Source organism: Chelon labrosus, assembly GCF_963514085.1.
Source record: "Chelon labrosus genome assembly, chromosome: 17".
Classification (NCBI taxonomy): domain Eukaryota; kingdom Metazoa; phylum Chordata; class Actinopteri; order Mugiliformes; family Mugilidae; genus Chelon; species Chelon labrosus.
Window position 1 is genome coordinate 12,093,410 of NC_140350.1, and position 19,692 is coordinate 12,113,101.

The window sequence follows — 19,692 nt, forward strand, 5'->3', positions numbered from 1 at the left end:
GTAAGGAGCATCACAGCCAGTGAGAACGTTTACAGGGTGCAGATTTTCCAGGGGAAATCAGACTGCTTGTTAGAGCAGAAAGTGAAGGTAGAGGGGAGTGGAAGTGAAGCGAGGAGAGGAAGGAAGAGGATGCAGAGGAGTCTGGAGTACATAAAAAGTGTCAGAGGAAAATACATGAAATACTTTCCTCCTTCCCTATGTGTATATATATATATATATATATATATATATATATATATATATATATATATGCGTATGTGTATGTGTGTGTGTGTTGTTAGTGTAGTTTTTTAACTGCATGTGTGTGTGTTATTAGTGCAGCTTTTTCCCCTAGTACGCATGAATGCCAATCTCTTTGTTGTATCCAACGAGAAGATCCAATGATAACACTCCAAGTTTTCCCTTATCGGGAGTTTCGTCTGATCTCGTACGGCAGAAGACGGTGTTGTCAGGTGTGGACAGTGCAGCGCCGCTCTGTCCTCCCTCCGTGCATTTAGCTGCCATGTTGAGTGGCTTTACTCTGGCTGCTTGTCAGTCTGTGGCTCTTAGTGCCAAAACTAAGTAGTATGCGCAGTGGAGAGCGAGACAGGCAGTGGGAAAGAGTGGACGAGACAGAGAGAATGAGAGAATGAATGAGAAATCTATTTTGTTTTGTGTCTCTTCTGTTATGCCCCCCCACACACACACACACACACACTTGTATAAATTGGCTCTGTGATGCATTATGTGTAGCCCATGACGCCATGACGTCCCTATTATATGCCTTAGTTGTTCTTTATGACTATCCATTTGATATTTAGAATTTCTAAGACGACTCAAGGGGATGTGGGTGGAAAGTACATGGGCTATCTGTCAGGAAAGAAGTAGGATCTTCTCTGGCTTATATCCTCAACTCCACTGCACTTTGAACAAGAATTTGTATTCTTGTCATTGGTTAGGGGAAAGCAAGCCTTGCAATTTCTCATTGGACGGCTGTCAGAAGCCACTGCTCCTCTATTAGCGCACTTGCAAGCTCCAGGATTTGTCACAGTCAGAATAAAGCATTCTTTAACTTACTGGCAAACACTTTTATAAAGCAGTCATTCTGCATTTATTAAAGATTAACAGGCTATATTTCTTAGGTCTTCTTTATGGCGCACACAGAGCTTTTCAGTTGGGTCTTGACAGAGAGATGCACATAACATTTTGTCATCAGTCGTGGGGATTGATTATTTGACACGGTGGCATTAATTAGATAGCTGAATCACAAAACCTGTTTCTCAAGAACAGGGAAACTAAAGAGACATGACGGATGAATACCCAAGCACACCGCGAACTTCTGCATTAGAAAATTTGCCATGACCCTTCAATTTTTTCGTTCACTCTTTCGGGTTTGTTATTTATGGTGAGAATGGATGCTGTCAGGTCGGATTTAGATTGAATCCAGTGAATAGCGCCTGTCGGTCTTAAAGTTCAAAGAGCTTTTGAAACAGCCAGCTCTGTTTTCCTTGTCCCTCTGTCGAGCTGTCTGACGGAGATGAGATGTGGTTTGAAAAGGACATAGTCAAGGACGGCAGGACAAGGATGTGTTTCAGCAAACACTTTTACTATGCATTGTGCATGCCCTGGGTAGCCGCCTAGTCATAATCTGACACACACACACATTCTTTCATGAGATACTTTCACACCTCTACTCGTTGATTTGTACTGCATCGGGGCATGTTAAGCTTGTGGTTGAAGGGGAGGTAAAGTTAGGCAACAGTGGAAACAGTGGGCTAGGTTTGGGGCTAAGGCTAGGGCTAAGGCTAAGGCTAAGGCTAGGGTTAGGGTTGTTGAATGGTCTTGGCCCTCTGCCTCCTTTTGTCACAAACATAGTCCCTCATTTATTTGTTTGAGTCAAATAACATGCACGATTTGGGTAGGGTTAGGGTTATTTTAGCTCTACGTGACCAGAGAGATGTGTTTTTTGATCAAATGTGTTGTCTTGCGTGATGCTGAATTTGGCACGGAAATCGGTTCCTCCCCAACCTCGGTGGGACCCAACCAACGCTAATTCTAATGGCTTGGTTTATACTTCCACAAAGACCAAGTCGTAACCTACGCCAGTGGGCTACACTCCTGTAAGCATTTATACTTGTGCGCTTGTGTGTCAGCATCGTTCTGTAATTACAATGCTAAAATATGTCTGTGAAGGTTCTCAGTCATCCAGGATATACAATGCTAAAACACTAGTGAGCCGCTAGTCAGCTGTGTTGAATTACTCTGTGTGCTTCATGCTATGATGATTGGAAGTGAGCAGCTCATGTTGGAATAATGAATGCTGAATAACAGTTACTTTTAATGGAGTCTCTCCGGTGCACAAAAGAGAGAAAATGCCCAGAGTAGATGGCACGTAGGACCCAGAAGGAGGGGGAATTATCTCTGCTTTTCCTGGCCACTGAGAGCCGTGGACGATGAATTGCATTTCACACCAATCCCAGGTGTCGCGGTTTGCGTTGCTTGTTATGTGTAGCTCCATTCGTGGAGAAGTACACGTCAGGCCTATGGCACAGGTCGGACTCGGAACCATAAATCTGGCTTAACACACTCATAAAGTTCCTGCGAAGGCACAAAAATAATAAAAATACACAGAAGACAGCTAAAATAAATCAGTGTTTAGTAATTAAAAATTGCAATACCTATGTTTAAGTGTATGTGACTATATAAAAGTGTTCCTGTGCTCACTTGTCCAGTCTGAGCTTTGTCTAGCAGCTGGTAGGGGTTAATTATAAGTGCACTTGAGCACAGGAGCAGTAAACAGACTCTGCACGGTTTTGCAAATCCATTCGTCTCAGCTCTTAAGTTAAAGGAACAGACTTTTTCTTGAGATATCTGCCTCTCAAAAGTGCTGTGATTTAACAGAAATCAGGAAATCTGATGTAAGTTTGTATGCATTTTTGAGATGAAATGCTCGCTGCCTTCTGTTGATAGAAGTTTATTTATAAGTTGTTGTTTCTCTCTAGATTCCCTTCTTTATAATTCACGACCTTGTACCACTGTACTTCAGTGATTTTGGCAAAGCAAAGACATGACATAAAGGAACCCTAAACACTTGACTGTGAATGCACGCAAGAGTGTTTGTGTCATTTTTCAAGTGTTTACACGGACAGTCCTGCCCCCCCCCCCCCCCCCCCACAAAAAAAGAGAGAGACAACCACGCGTGTCATCCGCTGTGAGCGTTCACTTTGTCCCTCAAGAGGTCACCAAAGCTGTCAGCCACTCATCATCCTTAAGGCCACTAGCCGCACGCCAGTCAGTGTGTGTGAATGTCTGGGTGTCTTTATTGGTGTAGGGCAGTTCAGGGTACGTTTAGCGCCAAGCAAATAGCAGTGGGAGCAGTTTGGTCAGCTGTGATTAGCTGTAGAGAAACTGAAACATCGAAGGTGACTACAGCGGCGCCGCTAATGCCTGTGAATGTCACTGAAGCCAGGACACAAAGTTTAGTCTAAATTTGTGTCCTGTCTTTGCCTCTGGAAACTCTGTATTCAAAGACTTTCCCCATGGGATCTTTTAAGGATGTATTCTAGTGATAATACCCAAACTGCCCTTTCCCACACACCTAATGGATTCTGTATGTCTTCTCAAACACGTGTAACAAGTGCATTAATCTTTCTCTGTGCTTCAACAGGGGTCATTTACACTGCTGGTATCCTGGACTGTGAGACCAAAGACTCCTACTGGCTTACTGTCTATGCCACAGACAAAGGAGTTACACCTCTGTCAGCTTCTGTTGAAGTCTTCATTCAGGTACTGACATTCTGCTGCCAATACATCCTATATTATGCATGTATAACAGGAAATATCTTGAGGAAATGTCTATAAAGAGGAAATGTCTTGATTTTTGCACATTGAGATATGTATGAGCATGAAACCCCCAGCCTCAGTTCGAGGCTTATGAAAACTGATGCATAGACATCATGCTTGAACATCCTAATGTTTAATAGATAGAAATAAAAAAATTTTTTGTAGCCATGTCAATTGCATGCAGAGAAGCCAGCTCCAAATGAATGGTGCCCACACCATACTAGTGGATACGCAGAAAACATCAAATGTATGTTGAAGTGCTGAGAGACCCCTGCACACAAGTCACACCACATGGTTTATACAGAAGCTTCTCAGCCACCACAATCCGCAAGGGGGCTTCTGAAGCCTCTGGTTGGAGTATCCCTTGCTTAATGTCACATTAATTTCCACCATCGCAAATCACAGTTTCATTGAATATTAAGTCTTCTTTGGATTTTGCTTTATTTAATTACTCGATTTAATTATACATCGAGCACATCTCGTGCCTTGCGGTTTTTCAAATATGTAACATCTCGCTTTCTGCTCCACAAATTCTACCATTGTATGAAAGAGCTCTGCAACAGATTAGCTTTTTAGTGCGTATCTGTCGCTGATAAAGGTTTTCAGCTTGTCACCGTGTAACTGCAGGCTGCCTTTCATGCTTTTATTGTATATTCTTGTGGCGCATCGCGTGCACAGTCACAGTCTGGCGTCAGACAATCTAAAATGATAATTGTGCTCAGTCTGCGAGCCAGAGATACAGGAACTCTCCGCTATTTTGTCTGGCAAGTAATTAACTGCCTAAACACTCAAACACACACATCACTGCCACGCCACAGCTCTCTCTTTGGGGAAGAGTTCAGCAGTGTATAAAAAAACAAGCAGCCCTTTCTGGCTGCAGGATATTCACGTGTGGCGGTGTGATTGGGTGCTTTGCTCCCAGCCTCTTCATCACAGACAAAAATGGGGAGATTAATCAGACGCAGGTGCTTCTCATTCACCGGCTGAACCGTCTTGGCTCTCTGTGCCTCCCGGCAAATGCTCAATCAACGCTCTGTTTGCCATAAATATTCGAGATCTATGCCGTTAGAAGGGAAATTAATTCGCAGTGCATTTAAAGTGTGACATCTATGACATTTTCTGGTAAATAAATTTCCATGTTGTGATTGATAGCGGATCAACTCGGACCCGGTCTCTAGTGATTAACAAAGATACTAAAATCTGCAGATAGATTTTCCTCACAGCGACGCGACATTACCATACATGCCGATTTACAGGGTTAGGTTTTATCAGTGCATCTATTGCCAGACCAGATCCAACTCAGATATACTGGACAGTTAAAAATGATACAAACAACAATTCTTATTCAACTCCCTTACCCACCCCCTGCATTTTCTCCCTCGCTCCCCTCTCGTGTCTCACTTCCTCTTATTTGATGTCTCCTCTCTTCCTTTCTCAGGTAGAAGATGTCAATGATAATGCTCCGCTCACCTCGGATCCAATCTACCACCCGGTCGTCATGGAAAACTCCCCAAAGGATGTGTCAGTCATTCGTATTCAGGCGCAGGACCCTGACCTTACTGCCACTCCCAGTCGTCTGAGTTATCGCATCACTGCTGGCAACCCGCAGAATTTCTTTTCTATCAATCCAAAAACAGGTGAGACAGACTTGTGATGTAAATGATCAGAACATAGTGGTAACAGCAATGGCGCCGTGTGGTGTACTAATATAGATATAAAACAATGTAAAACCAATAATTACAGAATTGATTTACGAGTTTCATGTCTTCTTTCATCAAGTCTCTCATTCAGTGCAGGGTTTTGGCATCCATACAACAAATTTAAGAGGCTCCTGAGCCTACAGTCAGATCCACAGGAAAAAAACACTGTTCTTACATTTGCATACTGCACCCAGTTTTTTTTTTTTAGACTGGTGTAAGCTCTTTGCAATATACTTAAGATAATTAGTGTAGTTAGTTTTTGCTCTAAGCCAGACTGTGTGGGTGAATATCTTCTAATCATGGAGGATTTTACATTAGTCAAAGCAGTTCGGGGAGAGCCAAAATCGTGTATTTTATTGCATTTGATGCTACGCATAATGGCATGAATAAAACATATTTGTCTCAGTGAATTAAAAGAGATGTAAAGTGTAAACCGAAGGCGAAGTCGGCCAAAAGATAACCGGGGTATTGCTTTCGATTCGGAATTAGATTTTATTACAATATTGCCAACCACCATGGGGGTTCACCAAGCCCCCTGCTACATATTGGTTCGCGACAGGGTCCTGGACAGTCAGAGCTTGACAAATGATGCTCGGCTAGCCTGTGGTTATTATTGAGAGTATGTAGGAGGAAGCTGCTGCCTGAGAAATTAAAGTCTGTGAATGCGTATAAAGCACTTTTGCAGCATATTTCCTGGTAACGCTCAGATGACATTTTGAGTGTGCATATTTTCCTTTGCAGTCTTCTAACAATGTGATGACTGATGATGGGCAGTTTGACAAAAAAAAAAAAGGATCAAAATAGACGGCGAAATATAAATATTGTCACTTTTTCGTGTCAAAACTTGGCAGCTAGAGCATTACTAATGCTATGTTACGCTACTAGACGCTAATGTATCCTTGAGCTGTTAGCCTCGAGCAGTGATGAGAATTCAACAGAGATCTGTTAAGTCTTTTTATTCCAACTCCACACCCTCAGATTTTGTCATTTTCAAACTTGTAGTTTTGAGCCCCGACTGCCACAGCTTTAAATGATACTGCTGCAGGCAATTCATCACTTTTTCAAACAGCCCCTTTGAAGCCGCAAAGCCTTTATAATTTTTTCACATGATATCACACTGGAAGACCTGTAAATAGACTCTGATGTGTTATACCAGACGATTTCCCCTTTGAATTTCAGACAAAACGTTGGAACTCTACACGGTGTCTTGCGCGGGCCATTTAATGCAGCCTTCCCTGTTGAAACCGCTTCTGCTCATATTTTGTTTATCCAAAATGTTTTTTAGAAATTTTCACCTTTGTTCTTTTAAAATCTTTTTTTAGACATTCGCACATTTGAATTTCCCATACATATTTTAACAGGCTCACAAAGGATGATTTACGACTGCAGCCTGGAAATCTGAATATCATCTCGAAGCCCTGCGCCTGAGCATCATATCAAACTTTGACTCCTTCGTGTAAAAACATAGGATCGCTGTCAAAGTCGGTCTTGATCTCGGTGTGCTATAAAAAAAAAAAAAAAAAAAGCTACTCTGAAAGTTTTTTCTATCCTCAATTAAAAATCAAATCACACGGAGAATATATCAACATTTGAAAAACAATAGAAATTCTGACATGTGGGTTTCTTTGTTTTTTTTTCCTGCCAAGTTGAATGTCTAGGGATGTCCCTTTGCATTCTCCGTACAAGCTCTGCTCAAAGTTCCCATTGTAGAATTATTGAGGAGATGAAATGTTTTATTCAAATCCCAAGGAAATCAAATCATTGTCAAGTCATTGACAAGTCTTTGCTGACTCTGCTCCAGAAGAAGTTCTGAGCGCTTGAATGAAAACAAAAAGGCAAATATGAACATAGGGTAACATAATGTATCAGCTTTTACAGGGACCATACAGGGTATTCTGATTCTGATGACCTATATGCATCATGCTGCATGTCAGTTATCAAGTTTGTGGCATAACATATTCCCTGCGCCGCTATGCTGTTGCATGCTCACTCTGTTTGTAAATCAAACAGAGTATTTCCATTTATCATCCTCTGCTCCTCTCTGAAATATGCTTTAGTGCATTACGGCTATTGACGCAATGTAGGGAAGCAGACTGGGCTGAACCAGGGTGAGAAGGCTAACATTGATCCCAATAAATATATGCTGGTCCTCACACGGTCAACTGTATCCCACATACAGGCATCCTCACGCATATCTCTTATCCGTACTAATGTCCTGTTTGGGCACAGTCTGTTGTCATCGTTGCTAATTCCGCTGCAGAATCATAATGAAGTGATTTGTTTTAAAACAGATTACTGAGGCAGAGAATTTGTGTGGCAATTTAATCAATTGATTAATCAGCTGCAGCACTGTGTGTAAAAAGGGCCGTTCTGTTGCTGTGAGTCGATGAAGATGATGCAACTGCAACCGCAACACACTGCTGTATAAAATAATTTGCCTGTGTGTGTGTTTCTGTGGCGTATTCGTGTGTGTGTGTGCCACAGGGGAGGGTCTTTAGCCATCTGAGCCCGGCTGTCTGTCTCTGTCGAAGCCCCACAGTATTTTGTCATCTGTTAGTCATTAACTGTATACGAGGGGGCTCATATTGACAACACTATTGTTCACCCTGTGATAAATTAATGTTTACTACAATGCAGAGAAGTAGTTTTTTACTGTTTCTCTCAAAGGACACGCTTCCCTCAGTTCACCGGAGCCCATAAATAACGGAGTCCGTGCTCCTGTAGTGGATATCTGCAGTTTTAGAAACGCACCGTCACGAGAGAATTTGAATGCATCATTAACAGTTATTTTTGTTTCATGCAACTGACAGCGTCAGTCTGCTAGTCTGGTAATAAGACATGGGTGAGTGGGAGATGTGTTCAATATGAATCACTCCTCATGTTTACTGAGTCAAAAACTTTCCATGTACCGGAGCGATTTCATTGGATAGATGAATAAACTAAACCCAGCTGATTGATTTTCTTTCATACAGCGGCTGCCAGCACCGCTATGACGTGAACTGATGAAAAACTTCTTCATGTTTCAAATTGTTTTTTTTTTTTAAAAACTAGGTTTAAGGTGGTTTAACGTTATACATTTTTCAAGTTCACTCTGAAAGTGTCAGTTTGATGCGTTTGAGGTGCCGCGACAATTCCAAAATCTACTGAAGCAGAACTCTGAGCGAGTGTGTAAGTGTGTAAATGTGCCGTGACAGCTTACAGTGCTGTCTGTTGGTCTCTGCTGTGTGAGTGAAGCCTGCCTTCTTTGGGGAGGGAAACAGAACTGATAAGTGTTGACACAGGGTGTTGGACTGAGCGCTTCTTTTAAAGCATGTGTGTTTGCAGAGTGCCGTCATGGAGTCGTGGTGGCCGTGTGACCTTTTTTGGATTTAATTGGTTTTTTTGTACCAGCGGCACATGTCCACATTTGGGTCATGAACACACTGTATCTCCTTTTGGTCTAATACAATATATAGACAATACATATTCATGCTGCCTATATATCCTCACCGTTACACAAATATGTTACCAGGCACATGCCTATGCATGCCGATTGAGAGAATGAAAATACAATACAAGATTAAAAATTACAATGCAGAGGGAAAATTCCCTGAGGTGGAAAGGGGAACAGTTCTTTTCCAAAGTTACATCCACAACCTGCACAACAGAATACATAAAATTTGCCCTATAAATTATTGCTTCAGTTACTAGAGCCATCAATGAACACTAATTACATTTGCTTCTGCCACACTGATAGTACTAAATAAAAGAATTCTGTTTACTAACTCCAGAAAATAGAAAGAATGACAAATAGTTTTGACATAAGTCCCCAGCTTGCCGCTGGTAAATTTTGGGTAATTGTGTATTTTTATTTCAAATAATTGTAAAAATCTATGAATGGATTTTAACTTAATCTTTCTATCCAAAAAAAGGCGTTAAAAAAGAGGCAACTGGACATGTAGAGTTTTTTTGAGAAGACGTTGCACCACTCATCCGAGTAGCTTCTTCAGTTCCAGGGGACTGGTGGGAAGTCTGAGGTTTAAATAGGCAACTTCTACTGAAACTTGCTTGTTGTGTTAATAACCAGAAACCTGTGCAGCTAATTTCCATTAACGGTTAGGTACTTACCTGTCTTTCACTATGAATGGAGCTCTAACGATCCTTGTCCGTCAGAGGCTCCAGTGTCCAGAATCTTTCTATACGAGTACAGTTTATTTTTTCCAAGGGTGTAAAATGGTTTTATAATAAATTTCCGACTACTCCATGATGGACAAAAACTTTATTTGGATTTCTAAAATTAATGTTGGTCTAGTTAGAAAATAAATGAGAGCCCAGGTGGCTAAGAAGAGGGAAAGTTTAATGATTTCAGACAGGCCACTAGACCATTTCATACATTTTGTGTGGGTGTGGATTTTTAAATTATTTCTTCGCATACCCAATTAAAATGGAATATTGTCCAACTGCGGATGAGCTGCGAGCTGTAGATGATCGATTTTTATCAGGGTTGTTACTCGCGCTGCGTTCTGCTGATCAAGCCTACCTCCCTGCTCTGGTCTCTCTCCTACAGCTTGTGACCCCTGCTCTAGATTTATTCCTAATTTGCCTAATTGAAGTTAGCCTGCGTAACAAGCTCAAGGTGACACCGTGATATGAGCAGGCATGGGAATCGGTGAGTGCGCGCGCCGTGGTTTTAGTTTATCCATTAGGCGCTGACTGCACCGATGTTTAAGCACCACAAATAATCCTACTTCGCCGCAACGGTCCGTTGCACTGAAACAAAAGCACCATTCATGCACATTTGCTGTAATTATTCCACATAAAACCGCACAGACATCCACTGCATATGTACTTGTGCATGCTCTTGTCTTAAGTGTGGATGTCTTAAGTGTCAACTCACTCCTCTGATCTGGCTCCTATGTCTAATGACTATTTTTAAAATAGGAACATAAAAATAGTACGTCAGCGCCTGTATCAGTGCTTATTTTTCTATGCATTTGTATACGTAAATCCAGGGCCAAGACAAACGTACCCATTTCACTCTGTTTTGATGCTCTCATGAGACATTGTACGGTGTACGAGCCTCATGATCAGTGACACTGATTCTGTTCTGGAAAACAAAATGTTGGCTTACAGCATCAAGATGGTGTGATTCTGCCTTCGGATCAAGGGTTTCCTTCACATCTGGGGAGCTTTTGATTTGTTCAGAAAGTTTGTACAGACTAAAGTTCACAATCATTAATCCAAACTCTTTTTCTCTCGCACATTTTTCAGATTTATTTCCCTCTGTAGACTTTCCCACAAAAAGAAAAAGTCCCCATAAATCATTGTATTTTTAGGGTCAATGCTTTTTTTCCCGGTTCGGTTAGGGTAAGTAGTGTTTATGGATAGGGTTAGGGTAAGTCTGCAGGAAATAAGATAACTGTGTTTGTGTGTGTCAGGGGGAGGAGGGCCTTTGTAGCTGCACAACGAAAGAGAGCTAGCTTGAAAATGACAAAATAAGAAAACACGGAAATCAAATGGGGAAAACAATGTGTCAGGGGGAAGTAGAGCTGTCACTGATTTCTAATGCGTTTCGCCAGAGTTTGTCAAACCATCTAACTGTCATCCGAGTAATCTGGTTCGATCAGAGCTATTATCAATGGCCTAGCTGCTTTCCCTCTGCACTGGTGGCTTGCTGGCCAACTGAGTGACCCTCAGCTATACCGTGGCCATACGTGCATGTGCCAGTTGTGACGGCCAGGGCTGCAGTCTGTGGCTTTTGAAGCAGTATGTGTGCACACAGTCATTAAAGTGTGTAACTGCAAATTACTTATAATGTTGGAGAGATATGTTGTTATAACTTCTTAATTAACTGACTACAAATCTGTGTATGTTATCTAAAGTTGCTCTTTTATGGTTTTTAGGTCTGATCACAACAACTGCAAGGAAACTGGATAGAGAACAACAAGCCGAGCACCTTTTGGAGGTACAGTCAAACCTGAACTGTGTTCACAGGTTCATAGTATTATTATTTATCCAGCTCTGCCACCTGCCACCGCGCACTATTAACAAAGACGGGGTGGAGGACAACCCTGGCAGACCCTTAGGGCTCCATAAACTTTGATGAATGACTGCAGTTTTGGGCCCCAGGTTTAGGATTTTCTAAATGTAATCATTCATCATTGGTTATCTTCTTTACTCAGGATGGGAACAGGGAGGAGAGGACTCGGTCTGCCCAGCATTTGATAAGTGCAGACACTGGGCATACAGATAGCTCTGTGATTACCATTTCTGTTGGTCCTGCTGCTCTGCATGTTGATGAACCCGATAATCAGAGATTCTTGACTTTAGAGACATGAACAAACTTCCATTTCCCCAGACTTTGCTTACAACTTATTAAACGCTGCTGAATCTACAGGCACTTTGCCCTTCTTTGAAATGGAATAAAATAACCTGCAGTCGACCTACAGTATTGCAGCTTGGTGTATTTGTTATGTATTGCATAGTATTGTACACCTGTGTTGCCGGTTGACTTGCTTAGACTCACGCTGCTTTGTGTAGCTCCACTACTTAATGAGACCCCATCTTATGACAATACACTACAAAACTGAAAGCAGCAAAAACTGTGCAAATAGACTTGAATCTACCACTATTTGCATCTCAAAAGAAACTGGGGGTAGAGAAACCTTTGTTGTTACATCGCCATGTCCTGTGATTTCAATAGGAATGCCAGTCCTTTAATGCCACCCACGGCTCCGCTTGCCAGTCTATGCTGCCTGTTGGTAATTAATAGTCTAGTGAGCAGTCAGGCCAGCAGCAATGGCGTTCACCCTGATCTGATCCAATTGATCAGCGATCGGACCTCTGCCTCTGCCTCCAGGGGATCAATAACACAAAGAGGTTTGCCGTGATCTCAGCCCCACGTGGCCCCGCGCTCCACAGTCGCAGCAAGATTTAAGATGTCAATGAATGCATGCACTCCCATATAAAGTCCCACGCACAGAGTATGACTCATGATGTATTTACACCGATCTGCCACAACATTATGACCAGGGGAAGTGAATAACATCTTGCAATCATCAGCCTGACACAGACATACACACAAAAAGGAACAACTCAAAAAACAGCACAAGGTGTTGACCTGGCCTCCAAATTCCCTAGATCCCAAACTGATCAAGTATCTGTGGGATGCACTGGAACAAGCCTGGTCCACAGTGTGTGTGCTCGTGTGTTTTCTTCAGGTGACAGTAATAGATGGCCCAGTGACCACCCGCCAGTCCACTGTGTGGGTCATGGTTCACATCGACGACGAGAACGACAACCCGCCCACTTTCCCCGAGGTCATGTACCGCATCAGCTTGCCCGAACGAGACCGGAACAAACGCGGTGAACCCGTCTACCGAGTCTTTGCTTATGACCGTGACTTTGGAGCCAATGGCAACATCACATACAGCATTATTAACGGTAACGAGGATGAAAAGTTCAGTATTGACCCCAGGACTGCTTTGGTGTCATCAAAGAAGATGGTGACAGCGGGCAGCTATGATATGCTCACGGTGAGTTCAATACACTGGCTTTAAAACATAATCTAATTTTTAACTGCTGTTTTGTCGGCTGGTGAGTAATTTGAGACAAAATTCAGCACTTGAGCAAAATGAAAAAACATGACAATGAATATAAAGTCTGAATTACACACTACAGATGGTGGCGCTCTCTTTTTTTCAGGGCTCTGGCTTCACGTAACGCTGGCAAGAGCAAACTCAGTCACACTGACATTTTTCATAATCGAAGCTTACACCTTTTTCAACAGTGCCAGGGTAGAAAGAGTGGCAGAGTTGTGTTTGCTCATTCGGTGGAACACTTGCAGTGGCTCCATGGCACAGACATTGTTTTATCCCCAAAACATGCCGGATTTTTTTCAGTCCTGGTTACATTTCTATTATATTTGCACTGCACACACCTTTTATTATGCATGTATATATGTATGTATGTGATGCATTGTTAAGCACATTTATTCTTGTGCTTGTCCTTATTTTCAGAGGAGCTCAAAGTTGAATTAAAGAGGCAGCCTTCTCCAGTAACATGTACCGCCAACACACCAATCTTCTCTCCTCCAATTGTGGTTGTTTTCAGCTGTTCTTTCAGAAAGTAATGTGTCTGGCTCAAAGGTTCTCCGCTTCAGTGAGCACCACTTTACAGCTACCTCCCTGCATAGGTTCCTCCATCACTTTGTTTGGATTTATTTTGGCCGATTGCGTTCCTTTCATGTCATGCGGGGACATTCATCTCATTAAACTGTAATTGTGGAGATAAAATTTTGAGGTTGGCAAAATGATGTTAATGAATGGGATGTTGGTGCTGAGGCGTAGGTGTTGTCAGCGTACTGAAAGTTCATTGTCGGCACAGGGGGGATGAGTATATATATTTGTCAGTCTGTGAAGTGGAGAGGAGAAAATTCTAATATACTCACAATGTTTGCTCTACCTGAATACACACACGAACACCAGATCCAGTAGCTAAATCTTTGCCTTTCATTTGTGAAATCTATTGGGTGTCTGGCTTTTTCTCAGATAAAAGCCGAAGACGGCGGTGATCCCCCATTATGGTCCACTGTCAAACTTCACGTCGAGTGGATTCGCAAACCAATCCCCTCGCCGCTGCCCCTGCTTTTCACCCAGAGGTATTACAACTTCTCTGTTCTGGAGACAGCTGCTGTGGCTCAGCCGGTGGGAGTGGTGGCTGTCAGCCAGTCGAGCACACCCGTCTGGTTCAATATCATCGGTAAGAAAAACTCATGTAAGATACTGAAGTTTTCTGAATTTTTCTTGAGCACTCAACTATAAAATATATTCAGGTCACAAAGGTAACAAAAAGTATTCTTGCTAGGGCTCATGTTTGAATTTTTCTGGTGTCTAAATGTTTAAAGTGAGAAGAAAATATAGTTTTATTCCGAAAGCCGCCAGACTTGCAAACTGTTTTGAGTGTGAGAGATTTACCTTGAATTCCCCTTGAAGGGGGAAGAAAGTATTTTGAATTTGCATTCTGTGTTCGAGGTGTTTTGGGATGTGGCTGAAATAAATTGTTCACGAGCAAAAGTGAATTGTCTACATAAAAGATTTCACTTCTTTATGGTTTATATGGCCAAGCTGGCACACAAAGAACAATGAATTAAAAGCACCTCCTGCTGCTCTGGCTCTGGTGAAAACAATAAATCTTCTGAGGAGTATATACCGGTCTGCCTGCTTAAAACTGAGGAGCTCTGCATAGCCCTTTGATTCAAGTCTTTTGAAAGACTGATTAGCGATTTGCCTGTTATTAACTATTCTGTTTCAGTTGCAGATGTCATACAGAAACATGTTGAAAATGCAAATGTAGTGTTTTTTGTCACAAGACAAAGGCATTAATAGTTCACATATTACTGCACTGGAATGATTATTTTTTTAAATTTCAACAACTGGACTTATAAACCCATGCCTAACTCTGTGCTGAGGCAATCTGATGAAATGACACAGAAATGTGAGGTCAATGTTACAAGTGTCACATATAGTGCATCAGACCTTTGATCACAAGAATATCTTGACATAATAAATATTGATCACCTCTTTCTCGTTTTCTCTCGCTCTCTCTTTCTTACCATTAAGGCGGACGGCTGGCCCGAGAAATGTTCTACATTCCGCAGAACGCGTGTGGAAGAAACTGCTCGCTTGACACAGGTCTGCTCAAAAGTTAATTCCACCACACGTCTTCCTCAAACGCCCCAGGTTTAGAGAGGTTCTGAAAATTCAATAAATGTAGCGCACAGAACCACGACCTTGTTCAGCCAAAGGCAGCATTGATTGATCTGAGTTTGAAATATTCTCCCACATCCCCACACAAACAGCACTGTTTTCTTTTATCTCCGGCCAAGCAGGATATGTTTATGTCGTTAGTTCAGCAACGGTGCGGCTACTCTGGACAGCATGTGCGGATACAGTCTGCCTTGAACTGAAATCCTCTTACTTCCAGACACTTCTCCAAAATAGTATTTTTTGAAAATACCCGACTATGTTGTGATGTTACAAATAAACCTTAAAGTGTCTAAAAAGTCGCCATTATGTCATATCCTGTTTTTATAGCGTCATATAACTGACCTCCTAAATAACTAAAACGAAACTTATGCAAGACACTTGAACATGCATCAACATTATATTAACTACCTAAAATGACAGAAACCATCATTGAAAAAAATATATATACATTTGACGTGTATTTTAGTGTTTTAGTTTGACACAAGTCCCACCCACTAACATGGAGGGGGTGGAGCTTTTGCCCTATACTACAGTCAGTCACCAGGGGGAGCTCTACTTGCTGTGGCTTCACTTTTGAGGAGCTGTTCCGCTGTCCATCTTTATATACAGTCTATGGTCCTGCCCATGACATTACTGTTTTGGAACATCTCTCTGGCATTACTTTCAGCCTCAGAAGACAAAAACTGCTATAGAAGTGATGATCAAGATGAGGAGTGTATTTTGCCACTAAGAAAGGCATTGGTGGAGACCAAATCAAGAGCTAAAAGAGAGTTCTCCACTTCCCAGAGGGGTATAAACAATGCAATAACAAGTTCCCAATCTCAACTCAACTCAACTACCGCTTTTAAATTTTTAGGAGAAAAATTATCCTGGAAGCCAGACAAATTTTCCCCCACCCATAAAAAATACATTGGGGGAATGTTGGTCTGGCAAAAATCTAACAGGCCAAGAAGAACAGTGATAAAGTCATACACGTCATCTGAGTGCTGTTAAGTTGACGCCTCATAATGACATCCCAGTGGTATGGTACTGTTAATGGTAACATTAGACTCAATTCTTATTTGAATAGGAGTCTGGCTATGCCATGCTTGGAGAATATAAATGACAGCACTCTGTGTTGCTGATGTAACTTCAGCAGTTGCAAGTCTCCTAGAGAAGTTCAGTGAAGAGTGTATTTGTATTCTTGGAGTTGTTGTGAAATACATGTCATTTTTTTCATGTGATTTCATGTGCACATCTCGGTGGAGTATGAGATACGAGCACTGGAGGGATCCACTGATTGCTCTAAAACACCAGGTTTTAGTCATACCTGTCACAAATCTGCTGCCGGTAGTTGAGGCTATTACATCCACAGCATATCTAATGACCTGTTCACATGTGAAATGTGAACTGTCGCTTCCAGAAACCGTGAAGCATAATCAGACCCCCTAGAAGCACCTGACAGACGGGAAAGCAAAAGTACATGCTGTGAGTTTTGTTTTTCTAAATGCTCTGAGATTGATTCCTCATTGTATAATACTGACCACTATCTCCTCCAGAAAAAAAAAGAAGAAAACAGCTCCCCGTGGTTTGCTCCCACTCAGCACGCATCAGTGCTTCTGTGAAAAATGCCCAATCAGTATTCATATGCTGAGGGGGGCTCACGCTCCAAGATATCTCGAGAGAGAAGCTGGAATGAGACGAAGGATGGTACTGAATACCGAACGTGTATCAATCCTCTCCCTCACTTTAATCAAACATTAAGCCGCTAAACTGTACACTCACCGCCTGTGGAAAAGACCCGGCTGCAGGTTTTTGATCTCTGAGATGGGTTGTGTTTTGGAGCGATAAGACAGATGTTTGTGTGGCTGTTAACAGCTCTCAGCCTGCCAAGTGGGTTCGGTGCTACATCGCATTGCATTTCGGTTCATTTTATTTCACAGACCCTCTAGCTCCAGACGAAGGCACCTGGCCAAAACAATTACACAGTAATAACTTAGAGCACCTGAGTTTAGAGCGCAAAGTGAATACTAAGTGACTGACACGTAATGTGTGTGTGTGTGTGTGTGTGTGTGTATGATTCCAGGGAGCTTTGACATGCAGTTTGACCTTCAAGTTGGGGTGGGGACTCTAGTCGTGGCCAAGCCCCTGGATGCAGAGGTGCAGTCTGTGTACAACATGACGATACAAGTGACAGATGGGACCAACTTTGCCACAACTCAGGTACACGCTGTCGTGATTTGTTATACACCGACTGCCTCTTATACACTCCACACCCGCATCAAATGAAATTATTGTTACCTCTTTCCTTGGGGGGCTGTTTACTCCCGCTTCCCTTCCTACGCTTGCACACCCTTTTTTAGAAATTATCTCTTGCTGACTATGAAATGCTTTTTTTGTTGCTCTGGCTTTCACATTCATTGTGCTCTTGCTGTCTTGGCTGGCCTACTAGTTCCTCCTTGTAAGGGGAAATCCTTGATATCAGCGGATTAATGGGATTACCCTTGGTAAATAAAGGTCAGGTTTGTGTATAAATACAAAAAGTGCCCGTATCCCTCTTGGACAACATGCTGTTTTGCCTTCAATGGTATCTCCACCTTGCAAGAATCAGGGGGTAGTACTACCCTTCACCTGCATAAGGTATTATTAGTCACTAATTCCACTCTACTATCTTTAGGGATAATACACTGAGCACAATTCTCCTCTATTTACCTTGCCTTGAACATTTCTTCTTCTGTCTATTCATCATGCAGGTGTTTATCCGAATACAAGACAGCAACGACAACCCTCCAGTTTTCTCACAGCCTGCATATGACATCAGTGTCTCAGAGGATATACCCGTCGACATGGAGCTACTGCGGGTCAGAGCGTCCGACGTGGACGAGCGCGCTCGCCTCAGCTTCTCCATCTATGGCAGCGTGGACCCAGCCAGTATGAGACTGTTCAGGGTCAATCCTGGCACGGGAGTCGTGTACACTGCAGACAGACTGGACTACGAGGCCAGGACACAGCACATCCTCACTATTATGGTAATGGTCCAGTGTGTGTGTGTTTGCTGTGTGAGTCTGTTTGTGTCACTGCATGTGTGTGTGTCCCTGCTCTTTCCACCAAATGAAGCTCCTCTTGGCAGCAGTGTCTACCTTACTTAATTTTAGCTGATTTCGTTCATTTATCACCCCCTTCAACTCTATCCATATTAATTTCGTCCCGTGCTGCCCCAGGTCAAGGATCAGGAGTTTCCATTTAACCGTGACCTGGCTCGTATCCTGGTAGCAGTCGAGGACTCCAATGATAACATCCCCTACTTCACCAGTACTGTGTACGACGCTATGGCATATGAGACCTCTCCTGTGGGCACCTCTGTAGTGCAGGTGACGGCCCTTGACAAAGACAATGGGATTAATGGGAAACTCACCTACACTATAGAAGCAGGTGTGGTATTTGTGTCTGCCTTAAACAGTATTGTAACTTTTAATGAATAAGTTATTAAATGCGATGTCTGCTAACTTTGTGCTGCTTCCAGGTAACACCGGTGGTGTGTTTGGCATTGATAATGCCACAGGCCTTATCTTCACTGCCAAGGAGCTGGACCTGACCTCTGTGGGCTTTTACACACTCACTGTGCGCGTCACGGACAGCGGATTTCCTCCATTAATGGCCACAGCTTCAGTTCGCATTTCCTTGATACTCTCCGATTTCTCCACACCCAAATTCTCTCTGAAGGAGTATCAGGCTGAGGTGAGGGAGTGAGCGGTTTCACTATATGGATGACTGCATGGGAGAGAGGGAGGGATGTGAAGGGGGAGATATAGGCGGAATAAAGACGGGCTTGAAGGTGGAAAGCAAGGATGAATGGTTAATGTCTAGACAGTTATGCAAGTGGAAAATGCAGTACTTTCAAAAAAAATATATGGTGCACATAACTGTCCGTTCTTACAGATAATGGAGAACAGCAAAATTGGAACACATGTGATGACTGTCAGCGCCCTCAGCCGCTCAGCGCTCGTTTACGACATCACCAGGGGCAACGAGGACCGATGTTTCTTCATTAACCAGCACACCGGTGTGATAACTACACGGCAACAGCTTGACTTTGAGGTTTGTTAATGTTTGGGTCCCGCTGTTTTAGATGACTTAATTCATATCATATGCAAACATTTCTCTGATTGTTATCTGTTACACGTTACGGTCAGGGATGCGTCTGTTCCGTGGCATGGCAACAAACCACAAATGCAAATATATAAATAACTATATTCACTGAAAGCAACAGACGCTATGGCTAATTTTGTGAAGGAATAAAAGTAACCATGCCAAGCGACACCAAATATTAATTCGATTTTGTTCTGTTCACCACAGTTTGCATGAAACTCACTGATACATAGTATTTATTCATGGTATTATTATTTGAACGTATCTTTGCATTACTTTTGATGGCAGGGATATTT

At 42.5% G+C, this 19,692-nt stretch overlaps 2 protein-coding genes across 2 annotated transcripts in view; both read left to right on the forward strand.

Moving 5' to 3' along the window:
• The window catches only part of grik1a (glutamate receptor, ionotropic, kainate 1a), a 211,024-nt gene that overhangs the window by 105,085 nt on the left and 86,247 nt on the right, over window positions 1-19,692 (forward strand). The window lies entirely within an intron of this gene.
• Window positions 1-19,692, forward strand: part of fat3b (FAT atypical cadherin 3b) — a gene marked incomplete at its 5' end in the record, with an annotated part of 60,189 nt that overhangs the window by 6,063 nt on the left and 34,434 nt on the right. Inside the window, 11 exons of the mRNA XM_084564098.1 lie at window positions 3,647-3,765; window positions 5,261-5,459; window positions 11,405-11,466; window positions 12,722-13,036; window positions 14,051-14,261; window positions 15,122-15,193; window positions 17,334-17,470; window positions 18,001-18,276; window positions 18,469-18,679; window positions 18,771-18,985; window positions 19,187-19,345. Coding sequence (XP_084420224.1) covers window positions 3,647-3,765; window positions 5,261-5,459; window positions 11,405-11,466; window positions 12,722-13,036; window positions 14,051-14,261; window positions 15,122-15,193; window positions 17,334-17,470; window positions 18,001-18,276; window positions 18,469-18,679; window positions 18,771-18,985; window positions 19,187-19,345 — 1,976 coding nt within the window. The remainder of the gene's footprint in view (window positions 1-3,646; window positions 3,766-5,260; window positions 5,460-11,404; window positions 11,467-12,721; window positions 13,037-14,050; window positions 14,262-15,121; window positions 15,194-17,333; window positions 17,471-18,000; window positions 18,277-18,468; window positions 18,680-18,770; window positions 18,986-19,186; window positions 19,346-19,692) is intronic.